General features: G+C 46.6%; 1 protein-coding gene and 1 long non-coding RNA gene across 7 annotated transcripts in view; one reads left to right on the top strand and one right to left on the bottom strand.

The window, feature by feature from the left end:
* Positions 1-15,048, bottom strand: part of SNX29 (sorting nexin 29) — a 580,903-nt gene extending 565,855 nt beyond the window's left edge. For all 5 annotated transcript variants that reach the window (XR_006343074.1, XM_043914342.1, XM_043914345.1 and 2 more), the window contains exon 1: positions 14,951-15,048. Coding sequence is in view for 4 of the 5 variants with exons in the window: in XM_043914342.1 (XP_043770277.1) it covers positions 14,951-14,957 (7 nt within the window). In the remaining variant the exon portion in view is untranslated. The remainder of the gene's footprint in view (positions 1-14,950) is intronic.
* A 60-nt stretch (positions 15,049-15,108) lies between these two features.
* LOC122701416 lies at positions 15,109-17,209 on the top strand. 2 transcript variants are annotated; one of them, XR_006343072.1, is made up of 2 exons: positions 15,109-15,540; positions 16,671-17,209. It is a non-coding gene; the product is annotated as an uncharacterized LOC122701416 (long non-coding RNA). The 2 variants fall into 2 exon arrangements; XR_006343073.1 differs by having other exon boundaries at positions 15,109-15,709.
* Positions 17,210-18,265: the final 1,056 nt, after the last annotated feature.

Genomic DNA, 18,265 nt, shown 5'->3' with positions numbered 1-18,265 from the left:
CGCCAATGCAGGAGCCACAGGTTCAGTTCCTGATCCGGGAAGAGCCCACATTCCTCAGAGCACTAAGCCCGAGCACCACAACTGTTGAGCCTGTGCTCTAGAGCCCAGGAGCTGTAACTACTGACGTCCAAGCGCCCCTGAGCCCACGCTCTGCAAAAAGAGAAGCCGCCACAAAGAGACGCCTGTGCACACAAGTGGAGAGGAGCCCCCGCTCGCCGCTAGAGAAAAGCCCACGCAGCAGCCAAGACCCAGCAAAGCCAATAAATACAGAAATCATTTTTAAAAGACTGGGGCTCAGTTCTCTGGTCCCCCAAGTGGCTGCTTTAAATGGAGAGGTCTCGGGACTTCCCTGGTGGTCCAGTGGTTAAGACCCTGAGCTTCCACTTCAGGGGGCACGGGTCTGATCCCTGGACAGGGAACTAAGACCCCACGTGCAGCGTGGCAAAAGACAGAAGGAGAAAAAGGAAGGAAGAAGGAAGGAATGGAGGGAGGGAGGGGGGAAGGGAGAAAGACAGAGAGACAGAAACAGAAAGAAAGAAGGGAGGGAAAGAGGAGGGAAGCAAGGAAAGAAGGAAGGGAGACGACCCGAACGGCCAGGACACAGCAGCAGCCTCGAGTGTGCAAGGCGCAGTGAATGAGTGAAGCCCCAGCTCTGGCTGCATCAGCAACGATCAGATAAAACGGAGAGTCATTCACCCCCAAAGTCGGGGCGCCGACTCCCAGTGTTGTTGGGTAAAGCGGCGCAGGTGGACGCGAACAAAAGGACAGGCTGTCCGCCACCACACAATGGAAAGAGGCAGGCTGTGCTGGGAGGCAGATGGGCTCAGGCCGTCCAAGTGGACTTGTGATGCCTGAAAACAAAGACTGGGTCGACAGTGGACTCACAAACAGGCAAAGAATTTGCTCTAGAGCAGAGGTCGGCACATATTTTCTATAGAGAGCAAAATGGTAAATATTTTTGGCTTTTCAAGCCAGATGGTCCCTGTTAAAGCTACTTAATTCTGCCATCAGAGGGCAAAAGCAGCCAGAGGCAACAGCTAGAACAGGTGTGGCTGGGTTCCAATAAAGCTTTATTTACAAAACAGGCTGTCAGCCCAGTTGGCCAATCTTTGCCATAGGAAAAATGCAGCTGCAAACACCATGAAGAGAAAGTGTATCTTCCCTCGTGGTCAGAGAAATGCAGACTCTAAGTTTTCCACGTCAGCCACCACGTGTTACCACTGTACACCTACTAAATTCACCAAGAAACGTTTACAATGAAATTCCCCACTTGCTGGCAAGTGAAGTGAAAGTCACTCAGTCGTGTCCAATTCTCTGCGACCCCATGGACTATACAGTCCATGGAATTCTCCAGGCCAGAACACTGGAGTGGGTAGCCTTTCCCTTCTTCGGGGGATCTTCCCAACCCAGGGATTGAACCCAGGTCTCCTGCATTGCAGGCGGATTCTTTACCAGCTGAACCACAAGGGAAGCTCCAGGGAAACACAATGATCAGAATGGCCATCATCAGAAAGTCGACAAGTAACAGATGCCAGAGAGGGTGTGGAGAAAAGGGAATCCTCCTACACTGTTGATGGGAATGTAAATTGGTACAGTGTGGAGGTTCCTCAGAAAACTCAAAATAGAAATATCATATGATCCAACAATCCTACTCCTGGGCATATACCTGGACAAAACTGTAATTCCAAAAGATACGTGCACCCCTATGTTCACATAGGGTGAACTATTAACAACTGCCAACACATGGAAACAACCTAAATCTCCATCCACAGATGAATGGGTAAAGATGTGGTGCATATATACAATGGAATACTACTCAGTCATAAAAAAAGAATGAAATAATGCCATCTGCAGCAACATGGATGGAATTAGAGATTACCACACTAAGTGAAGTAAGTCAGAAAGAGAAATACCATATGATATCAATTATGTGGAATCTAAAATCTGGCAAAGGACTTCCCTGCTGGTGCAGTAGATGAGATTCACCTGCCAATGCAGGGTACACAGGTTTGATCCCTGGTCCAGGAAGATTCCACATGCCATGCAGCAATTAAAGCCCATGAGCCACAACTACTGAGCCCGTGATCCAAAGCCTGCGAGCCACAACTACTGAGTCCGTGTGCCTAAAGCTTGTGCTCCACAAGAGAAGCCACCACAATGAGCAGCCTGCAGAGTAGCCCCTGCTTGCCGCAACTGGAGAAAGCCCACGCAAAGCAACGAAGACCCAGACAAAAATATCTATTTAACTATATCTACAAAACAGGAACAGATTCACAGACACAGAGAACAGACACGTGGTTGCCAAGGGGGTGCGAGTGGGCGAGGGAAGGACTGGGCCTGTGGGATTAGCAGATGGAAACTATTATATACAGAGAGTGCATCAATCCTACTCCTAGGCATATATCTGGGGAAAACTCTAATTCAAAAAGATAACTGCACCTCTATGTTCACAAAGGCACTATTTACAACAGCCAGGATATGCAAGAAGCATAAGTGTCCATTGATAGATGAATGGATAAAGATTTAGTACTGACTTCCCTGGTGGTCCAGTGGCCAAGACTCTGCACTCTCAATGCAGGAGGCAGGGGATCAATCCCTGGTCAAGGAACTAGATCCCACATGCCACAACTAAAGATCCAACATGCTGCAACAAAGACTGACGATTCCGTGAGCTGCAAACATCCGTCGCAGCCAAATTAATTTGAAAAAGAAGATGTGGTACATATATACCATGGAATACTACTCAACCATAAAGAAGAATGAAATATTGGCATTTGCAGCAATATGGATAGACCCAGAGATTATCATACTAAGTGAGGTCAAGATAGAGAAAGACAAATATCCTATGGTACCACTTATATCTGGAATCTTCAAAAATGATGCAAATGAACTTAATTACAAAACAGAAACAGACTCACAGACAGAAAACAAACATAGGTCTACCAAAGGGGAAAGGCAGGGGGTTTGGTTCAATTCCGTTCAGTCGCTCAGTCGTGTCTGACTCCTTGTGACCCCATGAATTGCAGCACGCCAGGCCTCCCTGTCCATCACCAACTCCTGGAGCTTGCTCAAACTCATGTCCATCAAGTCAGTGATGCCATCCATCCATCTCACCCTCTGTCACCCCCTTCTCCTCCTGCCTTCAATCTTTCCCAGCATCAGGGACTTTTCCAATGAGTCAGTTCTTCGCATCAGGTAGCCAAAGTATTGGCATTTCAGCTTCGACATCAGTTCTTCCAATGAATATTCACGATTGATTTCTTTTAGGATTGACTGGTTTGATCTCGATGCAGTTCAAGGGACTCTAAAGAGCCTTCTCCAACACCACAGTTCAAAAGCATCAATTCTTCAGTACTCAGCTTTCTTTATGGTCCAACTCTCACATCTCACATGTACATTTGCTTGTATGCAGGTCAAGAACTGTTGCTTCTTGACCTGCATACAGATTTCTCAGGAGGCAGGCAAGGCAGTCTGGTCCAACTCTCACATGTATATTTTCTAGTACATGACTACTGGAAAAACCATAGCTTTGACTAGATGGACCTTTGTCAGCAAACTAATGTCTCTGCTTTTTAATATGCTGTCTAGGTTGGTCGTAACTTTTCTTCCAGGAAGCAAGTGTCTTTTAATTTCACGGCTGCAGTCACCATCTGCAGTGATTTTGGAGCCCAAGAAAATAAAGTCTGTCACCATGTCCATTGTTTCCCCATCTATTTGCCATGAAGTGATGGGACTGGATGCCATGATCTTCGTTTTTTGAATGTTGAGTTTTAAGCCAGCTTTTTCATTCTCCTCTTTCACTTTCATCAAGAGGCTCTTCAGTTCTTCTTCACTTTCTGCCATAAGGGTGGTGTCATCTGCATATCTGAGGTTATTGATATTTCTCCCAGCAACTTATTCCAGCTTGTGCTTCATCCAGCCTGGCATTTCACACAATGTACTCTGCATAGAAGTTAAATAAGCAGGGTGACAATATACAGCCTTGACATGCTCCTTTCCCAATTTGGAATCAGTCCATTGTTCCATGTCCGGTTCAAACTGTTGCTTCTTGACCTGCATACAGATTTCTCAGGAGGCAGGTAAGGCGGTCTGGTATTCCCATCTCTTAAAGAATTTTCCACAGTTTGTTGTGATCCACACAGTCAAAGGCTTTGGTGTAGTCAATAAAGCAGAAGTACATGTTTTTCTGGAACTCTCTTGCTTTTTCTATGACCCAACAGATGTTGGCAATTTGATCTCTGGTTCCTCTGCCTTTTCTAAATCCAATTTGAACATCTGGAAGTTCTTGGTTCACGTACTGTTGGAGCCTGACTTGGAGAATTTTGAGCATTACTTTGCCAGCATGTGAGATGAGTGCAGTTGTGCAGTAGTTTGAGGGGGGGATAAATTAGGAGTTTGGGATTAACAGATACACACTACTATATATAAAGTAGATAAACAACAAGGTCCTACTATATAGCATGGGGAACTATATTCAATATCTTATGACCTATTATGGAAAAAAGAATACACATATAGCTGAATCATTTTGGTATACATCTGAAACTAGAACAACATCATAAATCAATTATATTTCAATCTATTTGAAAAAAAAAATGGAATTCCCCACTGCAGGTAAAGCTTCAGGGAAACAGGAATGAACTACTGGTAATGAGGAGTGGTTCAGAGTCCCAGAAAGCAAGGTATAGGAAACACCAAAAGCTACAAGAATGTCAAAGCACCTTCGTGACCCCTGGGAACCTAAACTAAGGAGGAAAAGGGTGGAGGGGGTGGAAGGGGGTGGGGTGCAGCGCGGGCTATGAGGAAAGTAACAACACTCACATTCATCGCTAACTCTTTTTTTTTTTTAATATTTATTTATTTACTTGGCTACGTGGCATCTTAGTTTCAGCATGCAGGACCCCAGCAGATCCCAACTAACACAGGCTTAGTTGCTCTGCGGAATATGGGATCTCACTTCCCTGACCTGAGAGAGAACCCACATCCCCTGCATTGCAAGTTGGATTCTTAACCACTGGACCACCAGGGAAGCAAGCCCCCATCACTCACTTTCATTTTCATCTTCTGATGTGGGAATTAAGAGTCAGAGAAGTTCATGGACTTCCCTGGTGGCACAGTAGATAAGAAAGGTCCGGGAAGATCCCACATGCCTTGGAGCAACGGAGCCCGTGGGCCACAGCTACTGAGCATGTGCGCCAGGGCCCTCATGATGCAACTAGTGAGCCCACAGGCCACAACGGACGGGCCGCTGTGCCTCAACCACTGAAGCCTGCGCGCCTTAGAGCCTGCAGGTCGCAGCGACTGAAGCCCCTGTGCCTGAAGCCTGAGCTCACAAGAGAAGCCCCCGCAATGAGAGGCTCTCACACCGCAATGCGAAACCAGCCTCGCTCTCCACGACCAGAAAAAGCCCGAGTGCAGCAATGAAGCCAAAAAACAAAATAACATAAACCAATAAAGAGTCAGAGTTCAAAACCTCCCCAGGTTCTTCAAGTAGGGAGTTAAATGCAGGACTGCGTGAGCTCACATCACTTTCCACTGCAACATGACCCCTGCCTAAACCCAGGGTCAGGGGCGCAGAATTTTCCAGCAGTGTTCTGGCACAGGGGTCAGCAAACGACAGCCCCCAAGCCAATCCAAGCCACTGCAGTTCTTCTAAATAAAGTTTTATTGGAACACAGCCACGTCCTTTCACTTACGTATTGCCTATGCTGCTTTTGTACAACAGCGATGCGTAGCTGGGACGGAGACCAGATGGCCCGCAAAGCACAAAATATTTACTATCTGGCCCTTTACAGAAAACGTTTGCCAGCTCCGTCCCAGAACATTAAAAATTGAATTTACTATCTTTTCCTGCACTAGGAGAAAGGTTAAGTAACTGCGGCACATCAATTTAGTGGAATGTTATGCAATTTTAAAGAACTGTGAGGAGAAAGAACACGGGAAAATGTTATAATAAGTGGAAACACTAATTCAAGTGTAGATTCAATGCAGTTGGGTGAAATGCGTGTGCTCTGAACACAGTCAGGCCTTCCCTGGTGGCTCGGATGGTAAAGAATTTGCCTGCAATGCACAGAGAGAAGTGAATGCCTAAAAATATAAACAGTTAATACGCTAGAAAGGTAAATATATTGGTCTATTATGTTTTCATAATAGTCTTTGGTGTCATTTTGGAGTTTTGCTTAATTTTTTTAAGGAGAAGGAGGAAACTGCAGATTCCAAAATATTCCGACACAGGTAAGGAGAAATGACATGCTGAGGACAAGTTTCCCCCCATCGTGGGAAGCAGGCGAAGGGTGGCGGGGCAGGGAGCAGAAGGCTCTGAGATGGACAGATGGACAAGCTGAAGTCAGGGAGGGGAAGGGTCCTCCCTCCCCCTGGGGGCCTCAGCTGCTTCTCCCACACCCCTTCCCAACTCTGCAAAAGGAATTCTGACCCGTCCAGCAGCTCAGGAGCCTCTCTCCTCCCTCGGGTCTCTGCTGAAACAGAACCTTCCGGTGAGGCCTTCCTTGAGCACCCCGCTCCCAATTGCAAGAGCCCTCCCCCTTCAGTTCAGCCCTCATTCTTCAGATGACAGGTGGGATGGATGCCACCCTTGGGCTCTGGACTGGGCAGAGGACCCAGGCCTGGGCAGCTAGGGCCACGGTAACGGGTCGGTTCCAGGATGGCTGCACAACAAGCCAGACAGCTTTGAATGAGCCCCAGGATTTCTGCTGGAGCAATTGGGAAAGGCCTGCCCTGCTCGGGTGTTGCTACATTGTAGGATGTGACCCAAGAGCTGCTGGTGGCCCTCTTGCCTCCACGGTGGGGAGGCTGCCTGAGCGTGAAGCCAACAGAGATGAAGGTAGTAGCCAGCTGGACAGAAAGGTAGTCCTGATGACTCTCTAAGCGCCAGCTGAGCCTGAAGATGCCTACGCTAGACCTTCCCAGCCCAAGATGCTTTAAACTCCCATTGAGGACTCCCTTGGCGGTCCAGTGGTTAAGAATCCGCCTGCCAGTGCAGAGGACAGGGGTTCGATCCCAGATCCAGGAAGACTCCACATGCCACAGAGCAACTAAGCTCATGTGCCACAACTACTGAAGCCCGCCAGCCGCGATTACTGGGCCGGTGCTCGCAACTAGAGTAGCCCCTGCTTGTCACAACTAGAGAAAGCCCGAGCACTGCAACAAAGACCCGGTACAGCCACAAATAATTAAATACACAGAATTATGTCCAGTTAAAAACAAATACATTCCCAGTGTCCGGAATCAGCTTCCACCACATGCAATTAAAGAGTCCTGGTTAACACATGCATTACTCTAACTTTGGGTACATTCATTCGAGTCCCTTCAACAAACACTGATAGTACAGCCTTTTGCCACGTGACGGAAGATGCGCCAAACTGTCACCCGATAAAAGGCTGCTGAATGCTGAACCCTGAATTTCCGGCCGGACTCTGCTGCGACTAGCACCTCACTCTCACTGGTAGCACTTTAAACAAGACTTTGGCAGAAACGGAAATCAAGAATCATCAATACTTTCACGTTAAAGCTATTTCAGGCAACTTATCCTGAAGCCATCATTGAAAGAAAAGAAGACTACCTTGAACAAAAATGTTCACTGCATCATTACTTAGAGGGAAAAAGAAAAAGGGACTTTCTTGGTGGTCCAGTGGTAAAGAATTTGCCTTCCAATGCAGGGGATACGGTTCAATCCCTAGTCAGGGAATCAAGACCCCACATGCCATGGAACAGCTGAGCCCGCGCGGCACAGCCAGAGAAGCCCGCACACTGCAGTTGGTGACGCCTGTGCGCCGCAAAGAAGACCCAACGCAGCCAGAAAACGGGAAAAGAAAAGATAGAGGGGGTGGATAACTTTCCACAAGTCAGTGGGTTAAAAATTATGTCACATGCCTAATGATGGATTACTGATGGATTGTGAAGTCCAAAAAAGCAATCGATATGAAGACCACATAGTAATGTGATAAAGCTTTATTCAGCAATGTTAAGGGTAAAAGCAAAATGCGAATTTATGTGATAGTGCTAAAATTCCTTTAGCCTGTGTCAGTGTTTCTCAAGCTTTCTCTCCTTCCCTCCTAGGATCCTTCCTAGACACTTTTCTCTTCATCACTCCCGCCATGAAATCTCAATACCACAGATAATCTGTACGTCACACAGATCTGTGCCTTGGACACAAGAGCAGATGTTTCACCTCCACAGGGGGTGATATCACCCACTGAAAACTCACAGCTGATATGCAGGCAGGATGGGAGCTGCTTTATCTGGGATTTTGTGGTGTTGGAGAAGACTCCTGAGAGTCCCTTGGACTGCAAGGAGACCCAACCAGTCAATCCTCAAGGAAATCAACACTGAATATTCAATAGAAGGACTGACGCTAAAGCTGAAGCTACAATACTTTGGCCACCTGATGTGAAGAGCCAACTCACTGGAAAACTCCTGATGCTGGCAAAGACAGAAGGCGAAAGGGTAGCAGAGGATGAGATAGCTGGATGGCATCACCGACTCAGTGAACATGAATCTGAGCAAACTCCCAGAGATGCAAAGGACAAAGAAGCCTGGCATGCTGCAGTCCGTAGGGTTGCAAAGAGTCGGACACGACTTAGCGATGGAACAACAACAACAACAAATGTCACGTTGCCAGAATTCAGAGAATTCAGTTTCAAAATTCAAGCCCTCTGAGCTTTTGACTTCCTGTTGGTCACCCAGGCACAGCTATGCGACAGGGAAGTGGGAGTGGAGATCCATGGAACTGAGCCCATTGCCACTTGCTTACAAGGGAGGCAGTCAAATGTCTGCTGACAGCAGGACACTTTCTTCTCACAATCTGCTGTAACAGATCAGCCCAGGGCTTTCATTTGGGGATGGGGGGGAGCTACGCGTGTGATATCATCACCTTTTCTGCCTTGAATGAAAATCACAGCTGTTCTCTTTTCCATTCACTCATTTCAGCTCATTATTTTTTTTAAACCACTTTTTTTAATTGAAGTATAGGCAATTTACAATGTTCTGTTAGTTTCAGGTATATAACAAAGTGATTCAGATATACAATATATATAACCATCTGAGCCACCAGGGAAACCCATATATTATATATATTTTATATATATATTATATATATATACACACACACACACACACACACACACATGCTCTTTTTCATATTCTTTTCTATTATAGGCTCCTTACAGTTGATTAAAAGATACTGAATATAGTTCCCTGTGCTATACAGTAGGTCCTTATTGTTAATTATTTTATATATAGTAGTATCTAGCTGTTAATCCTAAACTCCTAATTTATCTTCCCCCAACCCTGCCATCAGCCAATCCTTTATTCCAAATACAAGCCACTGCTGGAGATGAGGTAGTCAATGCCAGAGAGAAAATCATGACCTTCAACATTCCAGGAAAATTAGAAAAAGCTGCCAGAATGTACCTAAACATCAGGCAAGACACAGCAGTAAACTACCCACTAAGCCCCCAAACTCTGGTATTTCAGCCCCTTAGAGAGTGTCTGTTTCACTCATTATTTGACCTCTCTGGGTCTGGCTTTCCCCAGACCTTGAAGCCAGGATTTCAGGGTCTTTCTAATGTAAGAAGGATTCATGACAGAATAATTACTGATTGAAATGAGTCCCAAGGAGCTTCAAACATAAAGTCTTACCAAAAACAGTGCCTGAGAACCAGAATAATGACTTTCTGCCCCTACAAGTTCTACTTTTCCCAGTGACAGCAAAAGCATTATCTGAAAATCAGAATGCCTTAGCTGATAGAGGCTGGTGATCAAGTATTCCTACCTACCAGATTCTTTAACGAGAAACAAGCAAATCATGACACTATTGTGCTGAGACAACCACCCACATCTGGCAGGTAGCCATCATCCTGGCAACCTGTGTCCTTCTACACACATACACGAATCCATACACACTGCTTTACGAGCACATCTCAATGTACATCAAGGCACATACCTTAGGTATAATTCTGCACCCTGCTTCTTTTCAGAGAACACTAGAGTTAAGATATTGGAGAAGGCAATGGCACCCCACTCCAGTACTCTTGCCTGGAAAATCCCATGGACGGAGGAGCCTGATGGGCTGCAGTCCGTGGGGTCGCTAAGAGTCAGACATGACTGAGCGACTTCACTTTCACTTTTCACTTTCATGCATTGGAGAAGGAAATGGCAACCCACTCCAGTATTCTTGCCTGGAGAATCCCAGGGACGGGGGAGCCTAGTGGGCTGCCGTCTATGGGGCCGCACAGAGTCGGACACGACTGAAGCAACTTAGCAGCAGCGTTAAGATATAGTCATGCTAATGTGTATAAATCTGTTTTATTCCTTTAACATCTTTGAGGTTTCCCACCATGTGACCATACCACACACACGTGTCCACTCCCCTATCAGTGGTCATCTTAGTTGTTTCTGGCCCCATGATGCCCATTTATCTTGTGCGTGCATTACCTAACGATTCCACTTCCTGGTTATTTGCACTTAATGTATTGGGCCTTGTAGCCATCTGACCTCTGCCTCTACTGGAACACTTTCAACTACAAAAACACAGCAAACTCTAATTGCCAATTTACAGGCTATGTGAGAGACTAAGAAACATGTCAATGAACCACACCAAAAGGATGCCATCAGCAAAATCCCACCAAAGTGTTTCCTTCAATAAAAATGTCAGGGGGGGCAAAAAGAGAGAGAGAGATGAAAGAGGAATCCATAGTTTAAAAACAGACTTTGTGCTTCAAAGGATACCATCAAGAATGTGAAAAAACAACCTACAGACAGGAGAAAAAAAAAATTGTAAAGATATAAGGGACTTGTAGCCAGAAATTATACAGAATTCTTACAGCTCAGCAATAAAGAAAAACCCAGTTTAAAAAAAGAAAAATGGATCTGAACAGACATTTCTCCAGAGAAAATACGCAAATGGCCAACGAGGACATGAAAAGATGCTCAGTATCCATACTCATCAGTCAGCTCAGTTGCTCAGTTGTGTCCAACTCTTTGCGACCCCATGGACTGCAGCATGCCAGACTTCCCTGTCCATCACCAACTCCCGGAGCCTACTCAAACTCACGTCCATCGCATCAGTGATGCCATCCAACCATCTCACCCTCTATCGCCCCTTCTCCTCCTGCCTTCAATCTTTCCCAGCATCAGGGTCTTTTCTAATGAGTTGGTTCTTGGCATCAGGTGGCCAAAGTATTGGCGCCTCAGCATCAGTCCTCCCAATGAATATTCAGGACTGATTTCCTTTAGGATTGACTGGTTGGATCTCATCAGGGAAATGCAAATCAAAACCACAAAGAGATATCACTTCACACTCACTAGAATGGCTATTTTCAAAAAGAGCACTGGTGAGGACATGAAGAAACCAGAAACTTCTTACAGTGCTGGATGAATGGAAAATGGTGCAGCTACTTTGGAAAATAGTCTGACAGTTCTTCAAATGCACTCAGCAAGACTTCCCCAGTACCTCAGTGGATAAGAATCTGCCTGCCAATGCAGGGGACATGGGCTTGATCTCTGGTTCAGGAAGATTCCACATGCCTTGGAACAATTAAGCCTGTGAGCCAGAACTACTGAGCCCACGTGCCTAGAGTCTGTGCTCTGCAACAAGCTACCAAAATGAGAAGCCTGCACACCGCAACAAAGAGTAACCCCCACTAGCCGCAACTAGAGAAAAAGCCCACACAAAGCAACAAAGACCCAGCTCAATTAACCAATTACTTTTAAAAATGCACTCAGCAATTATATTCTTAGATATCTACCCAAGAGACATGAAAACATACTATCCACACAAAAACTTATATGTAAATATTCACAGCCGCATTATTCATAATACCCCAAAAGTGGAAACAAGTCAATGTCCATAAAATGATGAATGGACAAACAAAATATGGAATATCCACACAACAGAATATTATTTAGTCACTAAAAGGAATGAAGTACAGATACATGCTACAACATGATGAAGCTTCAAAACATGAAACTTAGTGAAAAGAGTCAGACACAAAAGGCCACCTACTGTATGATTTTGATTTACACAAAATATCCAGAATAGGCAAATCCATTGAGAGAAAAAGTAGATCAGAGGTTGCCTGGGGCTGAGGAAATGGAAAATGAAGAACAGCTGTTAATGAGTATGAAGTTTCTTTTTGGAGTAATGAAAATGTCCTAAAATTTATTATGGTGATGTTTGCACAATTCTGTGAATATGGCAAAAATTTAAAGAAACAAAGAGAGAGAGATCTAAAAAGAAGTAAAAGACAAACCAATCTGCATTGTTTAAACTTTATTTAAACATTTAAATAAGAGAGAATTTAAAAATACACTATAGGGAATTCCCTGGTAGTCCAGTAGCTAGGTCTCAGCACTTTCACTGCTGGGGTGGGTTCAATCCCTGGTCGGGGATCTAAGTTCCCGCAAGTAGCGCAGCTTGGCCCCCACCTCCCCCCCAAAAAAATACACTATAAAATAAAATTGTAAGGCAATCATGGAAGTTTGAAAACTGAATATCTGGTATTAATGAATCACTGCTTATTTCTCAAGAGATATGATAATGGAATTGAGTTATGTTTTTTAAAAAGGATCCCTATAGCTTAGAGATACATATTTTAAAAAAACTTACAGATGAAATGATACAGTATCTGGGACTTGCTTCAAGATAAACTGGGGAAGAAGGCAGGAAGTAGATAGGTATATGGGTGAAATGGTCATGAGTTGGTAACGGTTCATTAGACTATTCTCATCACTTTTTTTTTTTTTTTTGCCTTGAAATTTTCTTAAATTAAAAAAAGACAGGAAACAGTTCCATGCCACATTTTTTTATGTGCCAATTAATTCCATAGGTGAAAAACACCTTGGACTTTCCCTTCCAATCATCAGCAACCACTTTTTCTATCTCAGTTACAATCTTTCCAAAAGAAGACTTTCATCCTTAATGCTTTTTCCTGAAAAAACCATGTGTTAGTTTCCTTCTATAATTTGTTTAACCTTAAACCTAATGGGGTTTTTCAACTGAATTTTAAAATTTCTTCAGTTTTGATACTAAGTTGCTCCTTGAAGGCTACATTGGTCAGTTTCCCTTTGCTTGTCAATTTCACTGCCTCTCACAATGTAGGCAACGGAGAGGAGGGTACAGGATTGAGAGTCTAAGGTGGAGACACCATGCTCACATAAAAAGGAAGAGATTTCCAGAGCTACTTAGCCCCAGCCCTTGTCCCAGAAGGGAAGCCAGAAAACAACCCGAACTGAACCCCACAGGGTCCTTACAGAGACAATAATAGCAGCTCCAAGCTCCTTACCATGTGAGAAGCACAGTACCAATCACTTTACCTGAGTAATGTTATTTAGTCACTGCAACAAGCCTAAGAGTCAGGTGCTGTTATTTATCCTCATTTTGCTGAGACTTCAGAATGTTTGAGCACCTTGCTCTAAATCACATGGCTTTCTGTGGCAAAGCTGGGATTTGAACCCAAGCTGTCTGCCCTCAGGGTCTGCACTTATCCCAGGCTACATTACCTCCTGGATGAACTCATCACATCTTTGTTGTGGTATCACTAATGTTCAAGGACCAGAAACACTTAAGTAGACCAAAAATCATCTGACAACAGAAGCTGGACTACCTCCCAGGAAAACGTCCCTCCCCAGTTCCCGCAACAGCATCATCAATTTCACAAACTTTACTCATGAATAGCAAAACAAAAGGCACCTAAATTGTTGGAAATGATCCACAGAGTTAACTTAAAAGTTAAAAATGAAGAGAGACACGGGGCCTTCACTTTGCCCTGCCCCAACCTCCAGAAAAGCCTGGGTCTAAGGTCAGGGCCAGCAGCACTGGTTGCAAGGATTCTGTAGAGGCAATTCCACAGTGAGGGGAAAACAGGCAGAAGGAGGGTAGGCGGGTCCTCCTAAGTAAACCCAAATCCCAGTTAGGGGAGCTGGGAGGCTTCCCTGAGTCACTCCCGTCTCCACATACTACACCCAGGGATGACTTAGCACCAAAACACAACAGATCTCGTGAGTGGAAACGGCTGAGAACACCCATCCAAGCCTAGGGACTAAACTTCAGAAACGCTGAGGACAGGCTGTATACACACCCCTCCCAGCCTCCCACCAAAACCACCCAGCACTCCAGTGGAAGGGAGAGGAACGGATGGGAAGGGCGGAGACCCCCAGATGGGCTCAATATTGGACAGCAGGCTGCAGGGCAGGTCTAGTGAGACCTCAAATGAGCAGGGTAAGAAATGGAAGGAGCTGAAGAATGAACAAATAACCAAAATGCAAGAAGCAAGGGTCAGAGAGGGAAAATGAGAAACTGGGAACAACTGGGGACTGGAACAGCAAAGAACTGGGGGGGAGAGGGGAGGGGGGAACCGCAGGATCGGGGAAGACAAAGAGGCTGGAGGACTCAAAGTCCTCTGGGAGCCGAGAGCTGGGGGAACGCGGGGCACAGGGGTCAGCAAACTAAGAATGACCAGCAAGAGAATGGTCAGCAACACTCTTTGCCCCTGCGGAGACCGGAGTGGCTGGGCACAGAGGCCTCGGGAGTGGCTGGGGAGCAGGGGGACCCAGGAGTGCAACTGAGACTCAGAGGGTCGAGGAGTTAGGAGGGACTGAGACACAGGATGTCTGAGAACCGGGGGTCTGGTAACTGCACAAGGGGGTCGGAGGATGGGGAGGGACTGAGGGATCCGGGGCACAGGTGTCCAGCAGCAGGCTGTGTAAGTGATGGACAGGAGTCAAGGGACTAGGAGTGCCTGGACCCGGCACTCCAGAAAAGTGCAGGTGACCAGGGGCCAGGACCTGGGCGTACAGGGGTCCGGAAACTGGGAGCGACGGGACGGGGTCCGCGAGCAAGCGGGACGCAGGGACTTGGGGGCTGGAGTGTGTAGCTGGAGCGGCGGGAGCCGGAGCGGCCGGGGCGGGTGACAGCGGCCAGGCCGCCACTCACCGCTCATGGTGCTGCTCCCCGGGCCGGTGCCTGCCGCGCCGCCGCCACTGCCGCTGCCGCGCTCCAGACAGGCCGGGAGACGGCGCGCCCCGCCCCGCCTGCCGCCCCGCCCCGGAAGTGGAGCGCAGCCGCCGCCGCCCCGCCCCCCGACCCGGAAGGTAAACACGGGCACCCGCGCGAGGAGGCCAGACTGAGGCGCGGCTTTGCTGTGCGGAGTCCGCCGGGCGCACCGGGCAGTCGTAGACACACCGGCTGGGGCGCCTCGTGGTTCGCTAGTCTCCGGGTGCGGTGGAGACCGGCTGGGGCGCCTCCCCGCCAGCCTGAGTTCACACCTCTGTGGGGGAGCCGGGCGGGAAGGTGGCCACGAGACATGAAACAACACGGTCCCAGAGAGCCCTAGGAGCGGAACGGGGAAATTTAGAGGAATGGGCCAAAGCGTGGGGACAAGGGAGGCGGGAAGTCCCGGAGGGGCTCTCTATGCAGATGACTTTAGAGTCCTGGACGGTAAGAGGAAGGCGGCCCGGGAAGATCGGCAGGAAGGGTGTTCCGGAAGGAACCTCCTGCCTGGAGGGGTTGCCTGGAGCCAAAGGGTGAGCAAGAAAAGGGCTTTGAGAGAGGAGATGGAAGATGTGGGTGAAGGGGTTGGGCTCTTCTGCCTCACTGTAAGGAGGTGAAAGTGAAAGCCACTCAGTCATGTCTGACTCTTTGGGCGCCCATGGACTTTAACGCCAGGCTCCTCTGTCCATGGGGATTATCCAGGTAAGAATACTGGAGTGGGTAACTAACTGTTCCCTTCTGCAGGGGATCGTCCTAGCCCAGGGATCAAACCCAGCTCTCCCGCAATGCAGGCGAATTCTTTACGGTCTGAGCCACTAGGGAAGGGAAATAGGGAGTGGGAAATCGTTACAGGAGTTTAAGCAGAGGACTTGGACTGCAAGGAGATCCAACCAGCCCATCTTACAAGAAATCAGTCCTGAATATTCATTGAAAGGACTGCTGTTGAAGCTGAAACTCCAATACTTTGCCCACCTGATGCGAAGAACTGACTCATTGGGAAAGACCCTGATGCTGGGGAAGATTGAAGGTGGGAGGAGAAGGGGACGACAGAGGATGAGATGGTTGGATGGCATCACCAACTCAATGGACATGAATTTGAATAGGCTCCGCCAGTTGGTGATGGACACGGGGGCCTGGGGTGCTGCAGCCCATGGGGTCACAGAGCCGGACAGGTCTGAGTGAGTGAACTGAACTGAAGCAGAGGAGTGACACAATCTTAAGGAGGTTTTAGGATGATTCCTCTTCCTGGTTGAGAATGAATGGTAGTGGGTGGGTCAGGATGGAAGAAGGGGCTGCTGGTTAGGGGGGCACTGCAGTTGTTCAGCAAGAAGGGTGAGTGCCTGAGGCTAGGGTAGTGTCAGTGGCAGGAACCTGGCTGGGCTGTGTTTGGAAAGTTGTTACTGCCCTGTTTTACAGATAAGAGAAAGAGGGCTCAGAAAGGGGAAAGCAGCATTTTCCCAACTTGTTTGGCCCAAGAAAAAGAAAGTGAAAGTGTTAATCGCTTAGTCCTGTGGGACTCTGTGATCCAGTGGACTATAGCCCTCCGCCCAGAGTAAAACAACATTTTACACTACAACCCGGCACACAAATGCATACATTTAAGAATCTATTTAACAAAATTCTGCAGGTAATGTATTCTCTTCGATTTTTTTTTTTTTCCCAGTGTTGCCTGAGAATGATTGATCCACTCCCAAGACTTGATCCACAAAACACTGAACTGAGGCCCCATGGGGACACAGAGCCAGAATGCCAGCCCAGCTGTGTGTGACCTACAGCCCCGTGGTCTTCTGCTATTACCTTGCTTCTCTACACATCATCTCTGGCCCCTGGGAATTTACCTTGTGGACTCAGCAGAGGTTGAGAGATCTTTAGAAGGATGCTCTCTCTGCAGCACTGTTTATAATAGAAAGTGGAAAGCACCAAAGCCAGGTTAGAGAATAGCTAAACAAATCATGGCCCACCTCACAGTATTTAAAAATGCTAATTATAAAGGTAATGGAAACACAAGGAAAGGCCAAAGATAATACAGTAATTTTAAAAAGCCGCATGCAAAATGGTCTGTACGCTATGATTACAGTTGTGTCAAAATACAGTCGTGTAGGGACTGTGATAGAATGTAGAAATGAAAATTCTTGTGTTGGGGAATTCTTGAAAATTCTTTTCTTGTTGTGGTTTTTTTACCATGTTCAAAATTGTACTTTACAGTTGTTGCTAATTTGTTATTCTAGCTAAAGCATCAATGTGTCTGAATCCCTTCTCTTCCCCCCCAGAAAGTCTAGGTTAGGTCTGTCTGCCTCTGTAACTTTGCTGAGACATCACATACCTGATTCATGGAGTTGTCAGGAAGTGATACACCTTCTTACAGTGCCCTGTACCTTGTCTTCTTGGCACTTGAAATGGGATATGTTATTGAACTTGTAGCGTGTACTTCACATCCTCCACCACCAGCTACTCCCTTTAAGTACGGTAATTCCTTCCTCCTGAGACTTAGCCCGGTACTGGAGAACCAAGAATCAAAAGCCTAAGGTCAATAGCACTTCTGGACTTTTGGAAAAATCTAAACTCATTGAGGGGAATGGAGCAGTAAGGAGAGAAGGAAGAAGGGCTGTGAGAAGCTAGGAGGAATATTCCCAGGCCACATAACAGACAAGGAGTGTCCCCCTGCACTCGGAGAAACTAGACCTCAAAGCACTAATAAAAACCACGATGCAATGGAACTAACACAAAATACTTATCATGAACCAGAAACGTATCATGGGAAAAAATAAATAATAAATGTACATGTGTGTATATTTTCATTTAATCTTCAAAACAATGTTATAAATAGATACTGTTATTATCCCCATTTTACAGATGGGGAAACTGAAACAGGGAATGGTTAACTTTCTCAGTCACTCAGTGTCTATAACTTCCTAGTAACAGAGTCAGGATTCAAACTCGAAGAGCCAGTGCCTTCATTGCTATGTTGTATCATCTATGGCCCTGAAGACCCTGGAATGAAGCCATGATGGGCCCTAAGTAGGTAGAAATGTCTCACCAAGTTTCTCCATATCCCAAACCCAACACAAAAGCCACAAAGCCCCAAGACCTCAAGGTTCTCTGATGTGGTGCTAATAGGGCATTATCTTAACAACGATCAAAGTCAACAGACACCAGAGGGCATTGCCTGTTTCCATAACACCCCAGGACCTTTGCACAACCCAAGGAAGGCAACCCTCTCCCAATAATGGGTAACCCAACGAGATGAGAAACTCAGAA

Source organism: Cervus elaphus, chromosome 10 (assembly GCF_910594005.1).
Source record: "Cervus elaphus chromosome 10, mCerEla1.1, whole genome shotgun sequence".
NCBI lineage: Eukaryota > Metazoa > Chordata > Mammalia > Artiodactyla > Cervidae > Cervus > Cervus elaphus.
This window is presented reverse-complemented; position numbering and strand designations above follow the sequence as displayed.